Here is a 21,026-nt window from a genome sequence, read left to right on the forward strand (position 1 = left end):
AAGACAATCTCAACACCGATCACCCTGTGGGACAGCCAGTGCTGGATTTGGGCATAGTGGAATCTTTCCCGTTCGCTGACCCCGAACTTTGATTTGCATCTCTGAAATGGGCGTTCCTTCTTCTAGAAAGTCCCTAGGACTGGAAACTGGACAGGGACATGCCTGGTGAAAAGTCGTGATTGTTCCAAATGGGGGTTAGGGGACCCAGAGCTCCTCGGATGCCCCATTTCCGGGCTGCTGCTCTCCAGCAGCGGACGGTTGTGATCGTTGCCAAGAGGGGGCCACTGTTTGATTGTGGTTTTATGTTTGGTAGGTGTGGGAGATCTGAAGGGTTGACCGGGGACCAGGCCTCCTCGAGTTGTGTCCATTTCGGGGTATCGCCTCTTGTGCCCACGAAAATGTGTGTGACAGTTGCGCCGCTAGGGTGTATCTGGCCAGATTGGGTACTCCCATCCCACCCTGCGCTTTCCCCCGCATCATTATTTGTTTGCCGATTCGAAGTCCCCCCTCATCCCCCCAATACAAATTCTTGAATTTTCTTTCGCAGAGCTGTCAGGGCCGGACCCGGAATATAGATTGGTAATGCTGTGCAGTAGTACAGCCATCTGGGAAGTAGGTTCATTTTTATGGCGGTAATCCGCCCATCCCAAGAGATTTCCTGGGGTTTCCACCTTTTTAGATCGTTTTGGAGTTCTTTAATCAATTACGGGAAGTTATTTGAATACAACCGTGCCAGGTCTTTAGTGATGTGAGATATTCGATTGCTCCTGTCGAACCATGGGATCGGCATTAGGGGGCTGAGGGTATCTCTTTCTTGCTTAGAGAGGTTAATTGCTAAGGCTGAGGATTTGTCCAGGTTTACTCTGAACCCAGATAGAACCCCGAATTCTTTGATCTCTTCCCATAGGGCCCCCAGGGACATCTCCAGGTTCAACGCTGTTATTAATATGTTGTCCGCGTATAAAGCAATTTTGTATTCATGGTCTCCCACAGTTAACCCTCTTATCCCAATGTTTTGTCTTATTCTTGCCGCAAACGGCTCCATGGATAGGGCGAAGATTAGGGGTGAGAGTGGGCATCCCTGTCTAGTGCCCCTGGATATATGTATTGCTCCAGACCTAGTGCCATTAAGACATACTTGTGTGGTGTGAGTTTGATAGTTAGCCATTACCCATGTGATAAAGTTTGGGACGAAGCCAAAAAGCTCGAGGACAGCCCGAATATACCCCCAATCCACCAAATCGAAGGCTTTGTGAGCGTCCAAGGATATGACAGCCATTCCTACCTTCAATGTGTGGGCGCTTTCAATGATATTGATCGTCGTCTTGATGTTGTCGTGGGTCTCTCGACCCGGAATGAATCCTGTTTGATCACGGTCAATTAGGATTGGCAGAACCGATCCCAGCCGTCCGGCCAGCACTTGGGCAAAAATCTTGCCATCGTTGTTCAGGAGTGTAATCAGGCGGTAAGAGGTCGCCTGTTCGGGGTCTTTACCATGTTTGTGTAGCAGGACTGTGAGCGACTCCGCCATTGATCCAGTGGCCGATCTTGAGGACAGGAAGGAGATGAATGGGGCTGCCATCTGGGATGTTAGAATTCTGGCATATTTTTTGTAGAAGTTGGCAGATAGGCCATCTGGACCTGGTGCGGTGGATTTGAGAGATTTAATGGCTTCAGTGATTTCTTCGGTGGTGATGGGTGATTCTAGGGACTCTAGTTGGCATGGGCTTTGGGAGGGTATAGTACGCAGATATTCTGGCAGGTTGTCTAGTACTGTGGGATTCCCCGACATTATGGTTTTATGGTATCTCATTAGTTCGCTGATTTTATCTGCCGCAGAGTAGTGTGGTTTTCCATCTTCCCCCACTAGTTTGAGAATGTTGTTTCGGCTGCGGATCTTTTTCAGCTTTTGCGCTAGCACTTTGTTTGCCTTATTCCCTTTGCTATAATAGAACTGCCTCGTGAAGGCTAATGATTTGGCAGTTCGGTATGCGCAGTGCATTTTTAGGGCTATTTTGGCCTTCCTCAGAGCTCTCGGTTTTCCTGGAGCTGCGTACCTTCAGCTCGTCCCCTAGTTGGTTTACCTTTTCCTCCAATTTGGCTGACGCAATGTTCGAGATTCTTCTCTGTTCCGACCCCGCACTAATTAGGGATCCTCGGACGACTGTTTTCATTGCGTCCCAAATGATGATGGGGGAATTCTCTGCTGTGTTTTCCTTAAAGTAGTTGCTTATCGTTTCTTCCACCTCCGTTCTGATGCATTCGTCTAGCAGTAAGGAGTCATTCAGTTTCCAGTGTCTCTGAATAGGGTGTTTCTGCCCCAATATGACTAGGTTTGCGGAGACTGGGGCGTGATCCGATATCATGCAGGTGTGGATTTCTACCTTGTTTAGACATGGGAACAGCGCTCCAGAGATTAGTATGAGGTCTATTCTTGAGAATCCTTTATGTACAGTTGTTAGTGTAGTCTCGAGGTTCCATTGAATAGCCTCAAGGCGTCGACAGATTCCGTTTCTCTGAGCAGTTTAGCTAGGGACAGCGCTTGTACAAAGTCTGCATTTATGGGGGGCAGAGTTTTGTCCAAATGGGGGTTTGGCATGGAGTTGAAATCCCCACCCATGAACAGATGCCCTTCGTGGAATGCCAGGATGGTCGGGATTAGGTCCGAGATGAAGTTGGCTTGGGGCGTGTTGGGGCCATAGATTGTAAAGGCCCTCGAGTAGGAGAAAGTGACCTTCCGGATCTCTTCTTATTGTGATATTTGATGGCGGGACTCTGCCGCTTAGTAGTATTGCCACCCCTCTTTTCTTCTTTACAGATGTTGCGAAATAAGCTTTTTTATACCTGTTGAGTCTCACCCGACATTCATCTTCTTGCATCAGGTGAGTTTCTTGGAGGAGAACAATATCTCCAGATAGTTGCCCCAGTCTATGTTCCACTGATCTGTGCTTACTTACTGAATTCAGGCCTTGGACATTCCATGAGGGGATTACTACCTCGCTTATGTCACCCATCATCTTTTACTTTTGCGTTAGGTATGCTTCGCTCTGTGTCCCCCAACGGGAGCTGTGTTTTTGATAGAGAAGCGATGTTGCTGTGTTGGTGTAGTATAGACATTGTTATTGCTGTGACATGTGATGCTGATCGGGAGGCCGGATCTTTGGCGAACCGGAACTCCCAGCTTTGGACTGGTCCTTCAGTAACCCATTCCCCTCCCCTCTGCCAAACCCCGAATTGAACTGGTAGGAGAAACGTCATCCTACTGTCACTGGGAAAACTGGTGGCACCAATGCGCTAAAAGTTGGCCAACTGGGCCGCTGAAATGAAATATGTTGGAGCTTGAACGTTGCTCCGGCACTGTTAGGATAGTCATAGGCATTTCTCGCTGAAGGGATTCCTCGTTATAAGGAGCTTGTCTCCTTGCAATCTGTGTGATTCCTCCACCTTTGGATCTTTGACTCGAAAAGGAAAGTTGCCCGGGGCTCGGGAGCCTGATTTCTCTGGAGATGTTGATGATTGATCATCCCAGGTTGGAGTCTTTCTTTGGGGGACCGCAGAGCCTGCGTCTGCCAGCTTTTGACCATTCTCCTGCCGAGGAATTTGTAGGAGGAGCCTGGTTTGATTCTTCAGATTCCGACTCCCTATCTGTACTCCCACGGCCGATGAGTTTATCCACCTCTTTCAGTGATTGAATTTGCTTCTGGTCCCCTTCCCACATGAATCTGACCGAGGTCGGGAATCCCCACTGGTATGGGATCTTTCTTTCACGCAGCCATTCCGTGAGTGATCGCATAACTTTTCGTTTTTGAAGAGTGGAATTTGCTAGGTCTTGATAGCACGATATTGTGGACCCCTGGAAGGTGATTTGGCACATTTGCTTTGCCTCGCGCACGATTTCCTCTTTTATTTGGAAGAAGTGGATTCTCACTAGTACATTCGGGGGGAGAGTGGATGCCTGCCTAGGGTTGTTCTGTGCACCCGGTCCAGTTCCAGGGGTGATTAATCCGGGAGGGTGATTATAAACCTAAGCAGATCTGAGACATAACTTTTTAGGTCTGCATCTGGAATGGAGGATGGAATCCCTCGTATGCGATTATTATTCCTTCGGGACCGGTTCTCTGCGTCCTCCTGTTTTGCTTCTAGGAGTTTGCATCTCGCCCCTAGGGCTGTAATTCTGTCCCTGTCCTGCTCATCTTCAAATCTTTGGTCGCAGACCTCGGATTCAAGTTTGGCAGTTCGACGTTCCACCTTCCCCACTCTCTTATCCATAGAGTTGTTTTTATTTTGTGACCTCTTCCGTGCTTTTTTGTATTTGTCAGTGCCGATAGTAGATCTTGAAGATCAGCCTTTGTGACCATTTGTGATGAGCTGTTGCGGATGTGGCGGGCGTAGTGTTATTGGTGGAGTCCTCTGGCGGGTCCCCATTTTGACATTTTGTAGCTAATAGATCTTTGTCGCTGCACTTTCTGTGGAAAGTTTCTGGTTCCACTTCGCAGGAAAGGAACTCGGGGGCTAGCACTTGTTTCCTACCCTCTAATGCTCCACCGTGGGATCCCAAACAGGGAGGGGAGATGTAAATATGTAGATCTTGCCTTTTGCTGGTTGAGATGGAACTCAGTGGGATATTTGATGGGCACTTGTAGGGGGTGAGGAGGCAGCTTGCAGGGGGGCAAGGTTTGAGGACACAACCAAGTCTGGATGAGTAATTTTGATGATGCCCATTGAGGATGGAGTCTGAGGCCTAATTTGGCAGGAGGTTTGGGAGCTGGGCAGACTCAGATGGGCCCCCACTGCCCCCCCTGCTCCTCACCTTGTGCAGTTCGAATTGGTGTATCCTCCTGTGAGTGCTGGGCCTCCGGTCCGCCCCAAGGGACTCCAATCGTGCTGGTTAGTTGAGCTGGAGTTACTGGGGATCAAGCGTTGCGGGTGACCAGCCGGATGGGGGCCTGCTGTGCCGGCTTGCTGGATAATGGAGATAGTTGGGGTCGGGCTGGTGTACCCGGAAACCCTGGATTGTCCGGTAATGCTGGTACGGCCACATGCCTCGTGGGAAACCGCGGGGTGCCGCCCCGCTGCAGGGCCAGCCCCTGGACCGCCGGGCGGGCCGCAGCAGCCAGCGGGGAGGAGCTGGGAGGCTCCAGGCGGCCACCCGCGAGTTGCTCCCTTATCCGCTCAGGGCCCCACTCGGGAGCCGGGTGCGGACACTTCGCTGTTGGGACTGTAGCGGGTGATCAGCCGGATAGGGACCTGCTGTGCCGGCTTGCTGGATACTGGAGTTAGTTGGAGTCGGGCCGGAGCACCCGGAAGCCCTGGATTGTCCGGCTATGGTGGTACAGCCATGCCGCGTGGAGAACCACCCGCGAGTTGCTCCTTTATCTGCCCAGGGCCCCGCTCGGGAGGCGGGTGCGGACACTTCGCTGTTGGGATTGTGCGGCGAAGCGGATGATCGGATCCAAGTCCAGGTCGGCGTCGGAGGAGGGATGGTGCGTCGGACCCAGGTAAGTGAGAAGGGGTGGGAGGCTCCCGGACAGCGGATCTCAACTGGCGTTATTGCACTATGCGTTGGGATGTCTCGTCTCCTTGCCCCGGCTCTGGGCTCACTCTGGTGGGGAACTGATGCAGGGTGTTGTGTTACCTGCTGCAGGCTCCTGGATCGAGGTGCTGGATGGACTACGGCAGTGCGGGCGAGCGAGCTGGGATCATTTGGCAGCTTTGGCTCACCTGACCCTCCCCCTCACAGTTGCCCTTCACGGTTCTGAGATCTTGGCCGCCATCTTGCTCTCGAGTGGGCCCCGTTTAGGAAAATAAGCCGAATCATGTTAAATCGGCAGCAGAGCGAGGACCCACTCGAGCGATAACTCCAGCAGAGTTTCCCATGCGATATGCTTCAATTGTGGCTCTTATAGGGGTCTGGAACCAGCGCTGTTGCTTGCGGCGCGTTGGTCCAGGCAGGAGCTCCTAGGAAGTTTTGCCGATCGCGGCAGCTCCGAGCCCCAATATGCACTTTTATGCAAAGCAGCCAGGAACCCATGTTGGTGCCAATTGTCCACTTCCCCTTTCTCATAGGGGTATCTCTCAAGAGTTCAATTGGAGTGCACCAATCTGTTTATTTTGGAATGAAAGCAGATCAGAAAATGATGTATGAGGTTATTTTAGGTTTTGATAATGTTGTTGCACAGCCAACCAAGTGTAACGCTCTCTTTTTTCATAACTATAATACATACTGAAAGTGATCATTAGAAACAAACATTGTACAATTTGACAAAGAGACATTGTTTTTCAATAGCTTTTTTTTCCGAAAGTACACAGCACTTTGTTTCTCAAAATATACTTCCTTCCAAAAAAGGGTTGCAGCGGATAATATGGTTGCAACATCCGTCATATTCGTTGGGATATGTCCTGCTTCTCCTTTCCAGAGATCAGGTCTCCTTTCCCCGTAACCGGGTTTGGGAGCCTTGCTTAATTTTAGAAGAAGTGAGACTGAGCGGGGAAGCTGGGTCCCAAGATAAGGATGCCTGTGCATTTGAGGCTGTGTGTATTATCAGTCCCCAATACACAGTCAGTCTTAGCGAATGATGTATGTATGGGATGCGCTAGTTAAAATGGTCATGGTAAAAGTAGAGGGCGGAAGATTGAGTGTGAATGTGGGCATGTAAGAGTTCCCATCAGACAAGCTGACATTCAAAGCAACATTTCTAAACAGGTTTAAGGTAGGCTCCACTGCATGCACAGCATTAAAACAGAATAGTGGTCGCTGATTTATTTAGTGTGGAGTTCTCATTTACTCAATGATGCGAAACTAAAAGAAATTCTGCTTCAAAATTATTGTCAAGATAAGTCTCAAATACCTGATGTTTGACCAACCACATGTTTTTCAAGATAAGTCTTCAGAGCCTCTGTAGGGATTTCCATAGTTTTTCTGACCATGCGAGTGTTTGGTATAAATCCTTTCACTGGGAAACCTAAGTGTGCTTCTAACTCCTGAAGAGCTCTTTGTGGGTCATCCACCTGTTTTCAAAAGATCATTGTGCAGACAGATCATCATCAATGTACACTTCTATTCATAAAACAAAAAGTTCTTTTAATTATTGGAGTTTTAGAAGGCACTAACTTCAAGTACAGTCACTTTCGTAATGCCTCCAGAGCAAAGGCAGGGGGAAGTGGGACCACATCTGCACATCTTTCAAGGGCTATGCAGATAATCAGATAGTGTAAAGTGCAAGGCAAGGGAAAAAAAGAAGCGCAAATACAGTTAAGTGCATGGATAGGAAGTGGGGGATAAAAAGTGCAAAACCAGTAGGATGCATATACAAACAACCGAGGGGGAAACAGTGAAAGTGCAAATATGAAGCAAGGACACCACATAAGTAGAGAAATCAATCCAAATACAAAACAATACAAGCACATACAACAGATCATTTGAGCTAGAGCAGGAATCTCATCCACCTGTTTCTTTTTTTATTATTATTTTTTTTAAAGGTCGCTGTCAAAGTCGACAAAGTGCCTGCCAAGTCTTGAAGGATGTATTGTGAACATTTGTCTTAAGTAAACCGGACCATTGTTTCAAAAGGCTCTATGTATAAGGGAGAGAACTTAGAAACTGCTGCATGCCAACATAAAGAGGGAAGAGCTAGTGTGATATGATCCTGGGGCTTGAGGCCAAGGGTCAGCCTGGCTGCCTTGTATTGAATGCCATGAAGCTACCAAGCAAGTTCATTTGTGAGATCCAGCAGAAGGCTGTTGCAATAATCAGATGGTGACAGGACCACTGCACTAGTGACTTGAAATGCCCGAGAAACTTTCAGGAGACGTCTGAGGGCCGTTCTCTTCCCTGGGTAGCTTTCGCTCCTGAATGTCCTTTTTCTCAGTGGTTTCCTCGTTAGTACAAGGATACTGTAGGGTGGCAGAGCACTCTACAAGAAACATCCAACATCAAGGATGCATCCCAGGACACTGGCCAGGAAGTGCTACTTCTTTATGAATATGTGGGCAAAATGAAGGAAATTGTCAAAACCACTAACTGGTTACTTGCAGAGTTAGGAGATTGGCAATTGCATTGCAAAAGTACAGGATCTCTGTCTGCGTGGCATTAAGGCAGAGGCAGATATCATTCATCCAATCCTGAATACAGAGAAGAAAGTCAGATATCTGTCAGAGAACATCTCAGGGCCTATTGGGTGTGAAGACAATTTATTATCCTTCCGACAAACTGATCATACCCAGAGTGGTGTGGAGTAATTTCAGAAAGAGTTTTCAAAAAAGCATGAAAGAGCTAGGAGAGCGAATGTAGCCCTTTCAGGCACCAAAATGAATTGGGGTAAGATCAGAGTGAAAGAGCCAGTTCTGACCTGATGTTCTCTGATAGCGAGGACGAGATAAACTTAAAAGACATAACAAGCTAGTCTTAAGGCTGTTTCAAGGCAGCTCAGGAGAGTGGCATGATTGACAGTATTGAAGGCCATCAAAAGGTATAAAAGGACAAGGATGGATGGTGTGTTGGCATTTAGAGACTGCAGAAGCTCATCTCTGATGTAGAGCAGGGCAGAGTCTGTCCCTCTGTTTTACTTGAAGTCAGATAGATGGTCATGTAGGAGGTTTCAGCAGTATTCCAAATGTTGCTGTGTGGCCAGCATTTTGATGATCTTTCCTATGAAAGGACTGTTGGTGATTGGGTGGTAAAGGCTGTTGACCAAGGCAGTTACTGCTAGGGCCAAGGTGGTGATGTTGTTTTTAATAGTTTGACTGGGCAAGGGTACCTGCTTAAACAGGCTCTCATGCGTTTTACAAGTGGCTCAACTCAGATGTGGAGACAGGTTTGATGACAGAAGGCAGCCAAAGTCATGGGGCCTGGGCTCCATGGCGCTGCCGATCTAGACAAGCCATATATAGTCCAGTTGATGCCTTCAATCTTCTGAATAAATGAAAAAGGAGGAATGGAGTTAGCAGGAGTCTGAAGCTATAGGGGAGAAAGAACATTCCATAGGTGATCAACGTTCTTTGCAAATTCTAAAAGGTTTTTTCTGAATGGGTACAGCAAGGTGGTCATGGAGGAGTGTTAGGTAAGATTTTCATATCAATGGAGTGTGGTAGTGTCTGGTGACTCTACTTCTTTTGCTGCAGATTGTGCTAATGCCACTGGCCACTTGCTACTACATGCCCTGCTGATTCACTGAGTCTGTTTTCAAGTCACTTACTGTTACGGGACTTTCTGAGTCTGTTTCCATTGTGGGACACTCCCCCCTCCTGCTTGCGCTCGCTCTCATAACCACACAGCGTAGCGAAGCGTAGCAGAGTGTGGTGGAGTGTCTGGTGGCTGAAGGATGAGGCCATGATACTACAGAGCTGTAAGAATCAAACCGTGTCGGAGCAAGGAGGTTCCATATTTGTTCGACTGCGGCCCCAACTGCCGCCTACGGACCTACCAGACCCTGCATTTAAAGGTCACTCAGTGAGTACACCCAAAATCACCACTTATTTTTGTGTACATTTCTTTTTATTAGGTTTTGGCATTGTCATACAGAAAACAAGCAAAACAAAATGAGGGGAATGCCCTCTAACCTTCAGGTAGACAACATAACCCATTTCTGCATCTCGGAGCTCGGTGAGTGATTAGAGTCAAAGTTGGTTCTATTTTGCCAGTATTAGTATTTGTGTTGGGCTCTGAGCCCTTCTTTCCGGTCCCCTTGCCTCAGTTTCCCTCCCTGCACCCTCTTAATGTATCCGCGGCCCTCCCGTCTCGCGTCACGCCCACACATTGGTCCATCCACACTATATTTCGAGTGTATCGACTTGCGTGACTACAGCGGCTCCATTTCTGCATCTCGGAGCTCGGTCAGTGATTCTAGTCAAAGTTGCTTATATTTTGCCAGTATTAGTATTTGTGTTGGGCTCTGAGCCCCTCTTTCTGGTCCTTTTGCCTCTGTTTCCCTCCCCGCACCCTCTTCCTGTATTCATGGTCCTACCGCATCCTGTTAGGCCCACCCCCCATTGGTCCATCCACACTGTATTGCGAGTTATTCGACTTGCGTGACTACACCAACTCCATTTCTGCATCTCGGAGCTTGGTGAGTGATTGTAGTCAAATTTGCTTATATTTTGCCAGTATTAGTATTTTGTCAGGGTTCCGCCCCGATTGAGAACCCGTGTCTTCAGATCACTTTTTCCACATGTTCAGCAATCTGCGCACAGAAGTAAACAATCTCTTGTCTCTAAGAAGTCTGCTTTTCTGACCCGACCCTCTACGGCTGGCTACCAATGCACAGATGTTTACTAGAAAGTGTGAATAACTTTATTCTATGGTACAATTGAACTTAGAAACTGTGCCTAACTATGGTATAGTTGAACATAGAAAGTGTGCATAATATCATCCTGTGGTTTAGTTGAACTTAGAAACTGTGCCTAACTGTGGTGTAGTTGAATTTAGAAAGTGTGAACAATATCATCCTGTGATATAGTTGAACTTAAAAGTGTGAACAATACCATACTGTGGTATAGTTGAACTAAGAAAGTGTGAACAATATCCTCCAATGGTATAGTTGAACTTAAAACTGTGCTTAATATCATCCTTGGAATAGTTGAACTTAGAATGCGTGAATAACATCATCCTGTGATATAGTTGAACTTAAAAGTGTGAACAATATCACCCTGTGGTATAGCTGAACCTAGAAAGTTTCAATATCATCTTCCTGTGGTATAGCTGAACCTAGACAGTGTGAATAATATCTTCCTGTGGTATAGCTGAACCTAGACAGTGTGAATAATATCTTCCTGTGGTATAGCTGAACATTAGAAAGTATACCTAGCAGTGGTATTATTGAACCTGGAAAATATGAACAATACCATCCTGTGACAAAGTCAAATTTAGAAATTGTGCCTAACTGTAGCATAGTTAATCTTAGCCAAACCCTCCCACCCTCCACCACATTGTCAACGCACTCCCAATCCAACTCCAAGCCAGAAGAACCACCCCATCCCAGAAGTATCACCCCATCCCAAACCAGCCCACCCTCCACCACATTCTCAGCCCACTCCATATCCAACTCTCATGCCAGGAACACCTTCCCATCCCATACCAACCCAGCCCACCCTCCACCACACTCCCACCCCATCCCCTATCCAAACATCAAGCCAGAGGAGCCTGATGGCGAGCCGACCATCCTAAGACCCCTGTCCCTCCCATCCCCTCCACCCACCCGCCCACCATCATACCTGCACCCCGGCTCCTCCAACTAATGACCCACCCACCATAGCAGACTCACCTAGCCCCACCACCACCTCATCCGCTTTCCTCACTCCAACTCCCTCTAACATCCCCCTCCGACCCCATACCTTCCCCTCCCTAAAAACTGCAGGTCTCGCCCTGGCAAGAACAGTGGCGGCATCCCCTTCACCCTCCGACCTCCTACCCTCTCTCACACACCAACTACAACAAAAACCCAAAAGGAAATGTAGCTGGTCTCCCTCCTCAATCTCACATTTCTCCTCGCCCCTCCTGTCTCGACCCTCTGCCTCAATCTCCCAATCCCAAACATCACCTCCCTGCTCCCCTTCCTCACCCTGCCTTAAACCCCTCTCCCTTGAAATGTCACCAACTGCAGCTAGATCTCCTAATCCGCTACACCCCAACCTTGAATCCCAAGACCCAACTCAGTCTTCCAATCCGGCCAACCTCACACTCCCGTCCAAGCACACACCCCCACATCCACCTCCTCGACCGCCCACCTACTCTTCCAGAACACTAACGACCATCCCACCTCTCTCACCCCCAGATTACACTCTCTCCCCTCACCCACCTTCCCTCCAGCCCTCCTTCCCACCCACCCACTCCTCCCTACCACTCCCCCTGCAACCTCCACAACACCCTCTTGTGCCGAAGTAAGATGCATCCTTTTTAATGCCCGATCTGTAGCAAAAAACAGACAGATCACCTTTGACCTCCTCGCATCAGACAAACCAGACCTAGTCTATCACAGAAACCTGGTTCTCCGACGACTTTGCCCCTATCGCCAATGAAGCCTTCCCCCAGACTACTCCCTCATCCCACACAATCGACCCTCTAGAAGAGGAGGAGTTAGAAGAGGAGGAGTAGCGATCGCTTTCAAGTCACACTTCTCCACCTCAATCATCGACTACCAGACAACCATCCCTTGCTGCGAATCACTTCTAGTCAAACTATCCCTCCCCCTGACTTTCGCCCACGGCTTCCTAATCATCTACAGACCCCCTGGCTACAACAGACGATTCTCAAGCAACCTCTGCGATTCGATAGCCACCATCCAATTAAACCATCCAACCCTCACTCTTCTAGGAGACTTCAATATCTGGCTAGACATCTCCACCAACCCTATGACCCTCTCTCTGGTCGACTGCCTAGATGCGCGTAACCTCCGCCTCCACATAAACGGCCCAACTCACTACAAATGACACACCCTTGATGCCATCTTTACCTCCCATGACCAGAAACATCTAAGCCCCCCAACCCCTATCATCTGGTCCGATCACTTCATTCTGCCTTTCAAGATTAGCTCACCCGCCCCCCCATTCTCGAACAAGACCCCCCCCAAATCAACGCAAATGCTGGAAGAAACTAAAAATCCTCCTGGACCTAGCAAAAGCACTCCTACAATATCCTCCCCCAACCACCACACACAATGAACCCTTAACCTCCTATGTCTTTGACTCATGGCTCAATATCTCATTGATCCCGCTCACCCCCACTTGCCAATCATCCACTCGCGTGTCCCTTCTCCAAGATGGTTTACACCTGAACTGAAGACTGCAAAACAACTGTATAAATCCCTCGAACGCAAATGGCGGAAGGATAAAACCAACCTGAGTAGATCCACCCTGGCCCGGCACCACCGCCACTACAAAGCCGAAATCCGGAAAGTAAAAAAAGTCCACTATAACTCTCGAATTAGCAACTGTGAAAACCCCAGCAAGGAACTCCACAAAATCATCTCTGAATTCACCAAACCAACCTGTACCACCACCCAATCGACCCCTTCTCAGTCACCCTGCGACTCACTCTCTCTCCAATTCTACACTACTGCCCTCGAAAGAACAAATTCTCTAAACAACAAACTGGCCCTCATGCACCCGACACATAATCCAACCACCCTACCCGTCATCACCCCGCCTATCACTACAAATGCAACCCACCCTACATTTGACTCGTTCACACCAATAACAACTGACCAATTTCTCAAACTTCTCTCCGCCCAGAAACCATCCGGCTCCCCCCTCGACTCCTGCCCAGCCTCAACCCTCAAAGAAATATTTGCATCTACCTGCGCAGGAGAGTACGAGAGAACCTTCATAAATGACTCCCTCTCCTCAGGAATTTTTCCCGACGCCTTCAAAACTACTTATGTCATACCTCTTCTAAAAAAATAAAATAAAAAAAAATACAACTTTCCCTCGACCCTTTCGACCCCAAAAACTACCGTCCCATCTCAAACACCAGGTTCCTTGCTAAACTCATCGATCGAACCGCATACTCCCAACTAAATGCCTTTGTCGAAGCCAACAATCTCCTAGACTCTGCTCAATCAGGCTTCAGACCCCCGACAGAACCAAAACCACTCTGAACTCAATCTGGGACAACCTTAAAAACACTGCAGACTCTACAGGATATGCTGCACTAATCCTTCTAGACCTATCCGTCGCCTTTGACACAATCAACCACTCAATCCTCCTCGACCGCCACCACTGCTTAGGAATCTGTGGAAACGCTCTTAAGTGGATAGCATCCTTCCTCAACAACAGGAACCAAATAACCCTCCTCTCCTCCTTTGCTTCCGCCACCCAACCAGTCAATACCGGAGTTCCACAAGGAGCATGCCTGTCTGCCCTCCTGTTCAATCTCTGCATATCCACCCTCCCATGAATAATCCGCTCCCATAATATCCTGTGCTATAACTACGCCGACGACACACAACTAATCCTGAAACTCCTCAACTCAAACCCCCAACTGCCAGCCCGTCCTCGCTGCCTGCCTCCTTGACATTGATCGCTGGGTGACCACAAACCACCTCCTCTTAAATCCCACCAAAACTGAAATCATTGTAGGTGACAACACCAAACGTCTCCCACACCCTCTACCCAGACCATCATCCATGGGCAATCCACCAACCACCTCAACCTCAGTAAAAAACCTTGGTTGCACTCTCGACTCTGACCTAACCCTCTCTTGCCAAATCAACTTCTCGAAGTCCTGTCACTACCACCTCAAAATTCTTAAACGCATTTTTCCATACCTCTTCTTTCCCAACAGACTCGCCGGTGTCCAAACTATTGTAATGTCAAGACTAGACTATGCCACTTTGTCTCGGGAGGATATCTCAGTTGCAACGTGTTTGCCTTGGAAACAAGACGACACAAAGCAACACAGGTTCGATCCCCGGGTCCGCGCTTAGAAACTTCTTGGTATTAAGCGTGTTATAAATAAGCCATCATATTATATCAACTCCCTCTACCTCGGAGTCCAAGCATACCACCTGATTAAACTACAAAGAGCATAAAACGCTTCAGTCAAATTGCTTCTTGCACTTCGCCCTAGAGATCACACCTCCCTAGCTCTTAAAACTCTCCACTGGCTCCCGGTTGGACGAAGGGTGACCTTCAAATCCTTATGCATCTCCCACCGAGCAATGCATAAAACCGGACCTCAATACCTACAGAACAAACTAAAACCCTACAACCCACGCGCACCCTAAGATCAAGCTCAGTCCTCCTCCTAGTGATACCAAACACCAATTCAGTCAGATTAGGAGGATCATCATTCTCAGCCTTGGCCCCTACTAAGTGGAACTCGCTCCCACCCCACATTAGACACACCGAAGACCTCATGTCTTTCCACAAACTACTGAAAACATGGCTCTTCCATTAAAGAATTGGCACTTAGAACAAACGGAATAAACAACCACAATAAACTGAAACCCAAAGTTGTTGAACAAAGATCAGAATCAAGCATAGGGACCCGATCGAACAAATAGAAAATCTAAAACGATCAGAATAAATTAAACGGATCGAGTGAGCAAAAACAAATTCAGTGAATGAACAAATTCAGTGAATGAAACGAATGAAGTGAATGAAACGGATGAAATGAATGAAACGGATGAAAATGAATGAAACGGATGAAACGAATGAAGTAGATGAAACGGTGAAATGGATGAAGTAGACGAAACGGACAAAGTGGATGGAACGGACGAAGGGATGGAGCGGATAGAACAAATGGAACGGTTGGAGTGGATAGGACGGACCGAACAAATGGAGCAGATATAACAAATAGAACGGATGGAGTAGATGAAACGGGTGGAATAGATGGAACAAACGGACGAAGTGGATCGGACATATGGGAAGGATGGAACAGATGGGAACAATGGAGTGGATTGATGGAATGATGGAGTGGATAAAATGAAGTGGATGGCAGGGCAAATGAACTGAGCATAGGGAGCAGATGGAACAGATGGAGTGGATGAAAGGATGGAGTAGATGAAAGGATGGAACGGACCGAGTGGATGGAACGGATCGGGAGGATAGAACTGATGGAGTGGATAGAATGAGCGAAACGGATGGGGTAGATTGAATAGATGGAGTGGATGGAACAGACGGAACGGACGGAACAGATGGAGCGAACCAAACAAATAGAGCAAATGAACAAATGGAATGGATAACGTAGACAGAACGGATGGAGTGGATTGTACAGGACGGAAAAGACAGAACGGATGGGAATGATGGCGTGGATAGATTGAATGACGGAGTGGATAAAATTAAGTGGATGGAGGGGATGAATGAATTGATCAGAGGGAGTAGATGGAACGGATGAGTGGACGAAACGGATGGAGTGGACGAAACAGGTGGAGTGGACGGAACGGATGGAGTGGACGGAACGGTTGAGTGATGGAAAGGATGGTGTGACAGAACGGAGGAAGTATACAGAACGAAGTATATGAAGTATATGGAGTAAATTAAACGGAAAGAACGGAGCAGACGGAACAGATGGAACGGATAGAGCGAACAGAACTGATTAAACGGTCGGAGTGGATGGACTGATGAAGTGGATCGAACATATAAAATGGGCGGCACAGGAGAACGGATAGAATGGATGGAACGAATGGACGAAGAGAATGGAAGAAGTGGATGGAACGGATAGAACAGATAGAACGAATGGAGTGGATGGAACGAACAGAGTGGATGGAATGAACGGAGAGGATGAAATAAACAGAGGATGGAATGAACTGAGAGGATGGAATGTTAAATGTTAAAGGTATTTGTACCGCGCACCGTCACCAACGGAATTGGTCCCCAGGCGCTCAGGCGGATCTGTAAATGATAAAGGTGGGATGGGTTAGTAAGGTGAAGAAGGGAGTAGGATAGTGAGAGGAGATGGTGTTCTGTTGGCAGCTTCAACTCAGTATACACCGGGTGCTGAGCTTTGGTGCGTGTCTCGGATCGGAGTCAGTCCGTGTGTGCTGTTGTTCCGGCTTATGTGTTGTTGCAGTGTTGTGAAGTGCGTGCGGCTTGTTGTGCGAGAGATGGTTGTGTGAGTTTTTTGAGTGAGATAAGTATGCATAGTTTGAGCTTATATTGGTTAGTGGGTTACCTGACCTTTACCATGCTAACATTCACAGTTCTGTCCGAGTGTGGCACTTGTTGGCCCTCACATTTCCATCTAGACGCGGCGCAGGCCAATGTTTAGGACTCCATCCAGGTGTGGTCATGCCAACATTCACACTTTAACTAGATGCGGCGCAGGCTAGAGTTTAGAGATCCGTCCAGGTGTGGGCATGCTAACATTCACAACTCCATCCGAACGCCACGCAGGCTGGTGTTCACAACTCTAAGTGTGGCACATGCTAGCATTCACGTTTTTTCTAGGCACGGGCATGTTATCCTTCAATCAATCCTATCCAGATAGGACGCAGGCCAACGTCTATTTAGGTGCGTCTGCCGGTCTGGATATGTTCGTCCGTTATGTATGAGTGGGAGAGTCACTTGAGGGCTTTCGTCTGGGTCTAGGTATGTGGTCAGTCTCTGCAGCCTTCCTTTGTGGCTATTGTCCATGATGTCTTATGCTCTGTCGAGTGGTTGGTTCTTTGGTTTGAGTGTTTGTCCAGTTTGAGAGTGGCCGAGGTTAGAGTTATTTTCATCATTGTTTAATGTCTGGGCATTCTAGTGCGTCTCTGTTGTGGTTACGCTTTGAAGAGCCATGATTTGAGGATATTCCTGAAGGCTAGGTGGTTTGTTGTATTCCGTATGTTCTTAGGTAGGTCATTCCAGGTTTTGGGTGCCTGGTGAGAGAAAGACGATCCTCCGAGTTTTTTTCTGTTGAAGGGTTTTGGTTCCAGGCGTATGTCAGTGCTTGATTTTAGTGTTCTTGACGGTTGATGCAGGCGTAGTTTGTCGCTTAGGAATTCTGCGCCTTGTTTGTGTATTGCTCTGTGCGTGATGCACATGGCCTTGAACTTTATTTGATGTTTCAGTGGTAGCCAGTTTAGTATTTTTAGCGTGGGTGTGATGTGTTCCCTTCTGGGTAGCTTGAGGAGGAGTCTGGCTGCTGCATTTTGTATGCATTGCAGTTTTTTTTAGAAGTCGTTTGGGCATGCCCAGGTATAGGCTATTAGCATAGTCTACTCTGGACATGATCAGAGCGATGATGGTAAGTGTTTTGTTGGCGAACGACAGGAACGGTAGGATCCTTTTTGCTGCTCACAGGAGGAAGAAACATTTCTTGATTACCAAGTTTACTTGTGGCTCCAGAGTGAGATTGTTATCCATCAGGACCCCTAGGTTTTTTACAGTTGATGATGGTTCTCGTGTGGTGCCGAGCTCTCTTGGCCAGGGGATGTAGTTGATGTCTCCTCCCTTTTTTGAAACAATCATTATCTCTGTTTTGCCTGGGTTGATTTTGAGATGGTTGAGGTTCATCCAGTTGAATATGTCACAAAGGCAATTCTCTAGTGTGGTGTTTTCTTCTCGGGTGTCTTGTATGTTGAAGATTATTTGAGTATCGTCGGCGTAGTTGTAGCATGTGAGGCCGTGTTTTTTGATGAGTTTGATTAATAGGTACATGTAGATGTTGAATAGAAGCGGGGAGAAGGATGATCCTTGTGGTACTCCGCACGTGGAGACTCTGGGTTTGGATTACAAGGTTTCATCCATATTGTTTCTGTTCTGTTTGTTAGGAAGGATTTGATCCATAGTAGGGCAGTGTCTGTTATCCCTAGTCCTTCTAGTCTCTTTATGAGGATGGCGTGGTTGACAGTGTCGAATGCTGCAGACAGATCAAGGAGAATCAGGGCGGTGCTGTTGTCTGAGTCTGCGTTTGTTTTTAGGTCGTCCCATATTGAGAGGAGAGCCGATTCTGTTCCTCTCATAGGTCTGAAGCCAACTTGTGCCTCGTCTAGTAGGCAATGCTCTTCTATGAATTCTTGGGTTATTTGGTAGACATACGTTTCTAGCAGTTTGGCTATGTAGGGTATGTTGGAGATGGGTCTGTAGTTGGATAAGTCCTCTACGTTTCCTGTTGAGAGATTGAGGAGGTTCCTGTGGTATTCCATGGGGGTTCCTTGTTTGAGAATTGTTTTGTATATGTCCGGGGGGCAAGGGTCTTCAGGAGAGCCCGATTTGTTGCTTTGGTTTACCAGTTTGACGAAAGCCTCAACTGATATTTCTGGGAAGTTTCGTAGCTTGTTTGCGTGTTCCTCGTCTGTGTCGGTGGGGTTTGAGCTGTGAACGCTTGGTCTGTTTTGTATGGTGTGTTGGATGGAGGTTATTTTGTTCTTGAAGTGGTCTCCGAGGTCCTTGCAAAGTTTTGTCGATGGGATTGGCGTGTTGTTGCAGGCCGGTGGGTTTATTTCGTTTATGATTTTGAATAGTTCTTTTTGAGCGTTTGGCGCTCTGAAGATTCGGTTGTCATAATGTTTCCTCTTCGCTTTTTGTATTTCCTTTTTATATGCGCGGATCTGTTGTAGGAATTTCAATTTGTTTGCGGTGGTGTTGTTGGTCCTCCATTCAGATTCTAGTTTTCGTTTTTTTTCTTTTCATGGCGTTGAGTAGTGGGGTGAACCATTTTGCTGCAGTTTTCTTGCGTGATGGGGTGAAGGGCTTTTCTTTGGCGATGTCGTCAAGGGTTGTTGCGATCCAGGTATGAAGTAGGTCAACTTTTTTGTCTAGGTCTGCTTCTTCCATGGTTGATGCTTGTGGGTTTGCTGAGTTCTAGGAGCTCGGTAAGGTTGGAGTTTTTTATGGTTCTCCAATTTGTTGAATGAACTGAGAGGATGGAATGAACTGAGAGGATGGAATGAACGGAACAGACGGAGTGAACGGAACAGACGGAGTGAACGGAACAGACGGAGTGAACGGAACGGATGGAGTAGATTGAACGCATAAAAGAATGGAGTGGATGAAACAGGAGTGGATGGAATGGAACGGATGGAGTATATTGAACGGATAAAAGAATGGAATGGACAAAATGGAAAGAGTGGATGGAATGGATAGAACAGATGGAATGAATGGAGTGGATGGAACGAATCAAATGGATGGAACGGATGCAGTGGATAGAATGAACTGAGTGGATGGAACGGATAGAGTGGTAGAATGGATAGAGTGGATGGAACGGATGCAGTGGATGGAACGGATGGAGTGCATGGAACAGATGAAGTAAATAGAATGGACGAAAGGATGGAGTGGACCGAACGGATAGGTGGATGGAACGGAGGTAATGGCTGGAAATGATGGAACGGATTGGAGTGAAAAGTGAATTGAATGAAACGGATGAACTGATAAAACAGATAGAACGGAAGGAATGGATGGAGTGGATAGAACGGACCGAATAGATGGAGTGGACAGACCGGATGAAGTCGACGGAACAGATGGAGTAGATGTAACGGATGGAGTGAATGGAATGGATAGAACGGGTGGAGCAAGGAATTCGACGAAACGGACGTAGTGATCAAAATCAGACGGAATGGACGAAGGGACCGAACGGATGAAATGGATGGAACAGATGAGTAGATGAAGTGGAAACGGAAGGAGTAGATAGAACTGACAGGACGGATGAAGTGGATGGAACGGACAAAGTAAATAGAAGGGATGAAGAGAATAGAACAGATGATTACTATATCACACTACTACGCTTACTCTCTCCTATACCTCATCACTCAACTAGAACACAGCGATACTATGACACATTCGGCTGTTCTCATACTAACACAAAACCACAAACTCATCAGCATCCTGATTAATCATAGCTAGCCGAACACATACCGCTAGCTTAGGCGTATCCTCAGGCCTAACGCATCCAGAACTCTGTCTGGGTGTCCACCCTCGAGACTGAACACATCCAACTGACTTCCTCACCACCACACCTACGGCTAAGAAGCAGCTATCATGCAACTGCCACACCAGCTGCACACACATCTACTGACTTGAACTGCGGTTCCCGAGGGCGTTCAACCTACCAGCGCTTTGAGATCATACCAATGATATATAAGACGCTATATAAATGCCAAGTAACATAACATATTTTATGAAACTCCTGCACCCTTCCCCCAACCCCCTCACCACCACCCTGAGGCACCAGAGAATGCAACTATTTATTGGGCACAAGGAGAATTAAACCGTGCACCCACAGGTGCGTCCTTGGCTGAGTGGGCTGTAATAATACTGTCTTCACCCCATGGGGTACTTGGCATTCCATACCTTAACTTTGTATAGACAGGCCGGGTCGGTTCCCCTCTCCAGGTCGCATGACCCTCCTTCCCCTTTATTGAAATGTGTTATTGAACTGCAACCATTCTCTCTCCACCATAGAGCTACTCTCATGGATTGCTGCAGAGATCTTTTCCATAAGGTATATGTCGTTAGCTGTGGTAGACCATTTCCGGATCGTGGGAAGGTGTCCCCTTTTCCAATACCTGTCCCTGCAGGCCGGTGCTGCCAACAAAAGGAAACTGACCAGGGTTGGTGGCACACTCCACCTGTTGTCACACTTTTCCAATCCAAACAGTACCAACTAGGGA

General features: G+C 47.6%; 1 protein-coding gene across 3 annotated transcripts in view; it reads right to left on the reverse strand.

The window, feature by feature from the left end:
- ACAD10 (acyl-CoA dehydrogenase family member 10) overlaps positions 1-21,026 on the reverse strand; it is a 2,051,508-nt gene that overhangs the window by 1,636,240 nt on the left and 394,242 nt on the right. For all 3 annotated transcript variants that reach the window (XM_069619514.1, XM_069619513.1, XM_069619515.1), the window contains one exon: positions 6,849-7,008. In XM_069619514.1, coding sequence (XP_069475615.1) covers positions 6,849-7,008 — 160 coding nt within the window. The remainder of the gene's footprint in view (positions 1-6,848; positions 7,009-21,026) is intronic.

This window comes from Ambystoma mexicanum, chromosome 10, assembly GCF_040938575.1.
Source record: "Ambystoma mexicanum isolate Mex_15411 chromosome 10, UKY_AmexF1_1, whole genome shotgun sequence".
Lineage (NCBI taxonomy): Eukaryota > Metazoa > Chordata > Amphibia > Caudata > Ambystomatidae > Ambystoma > Ambystoma mexicanum.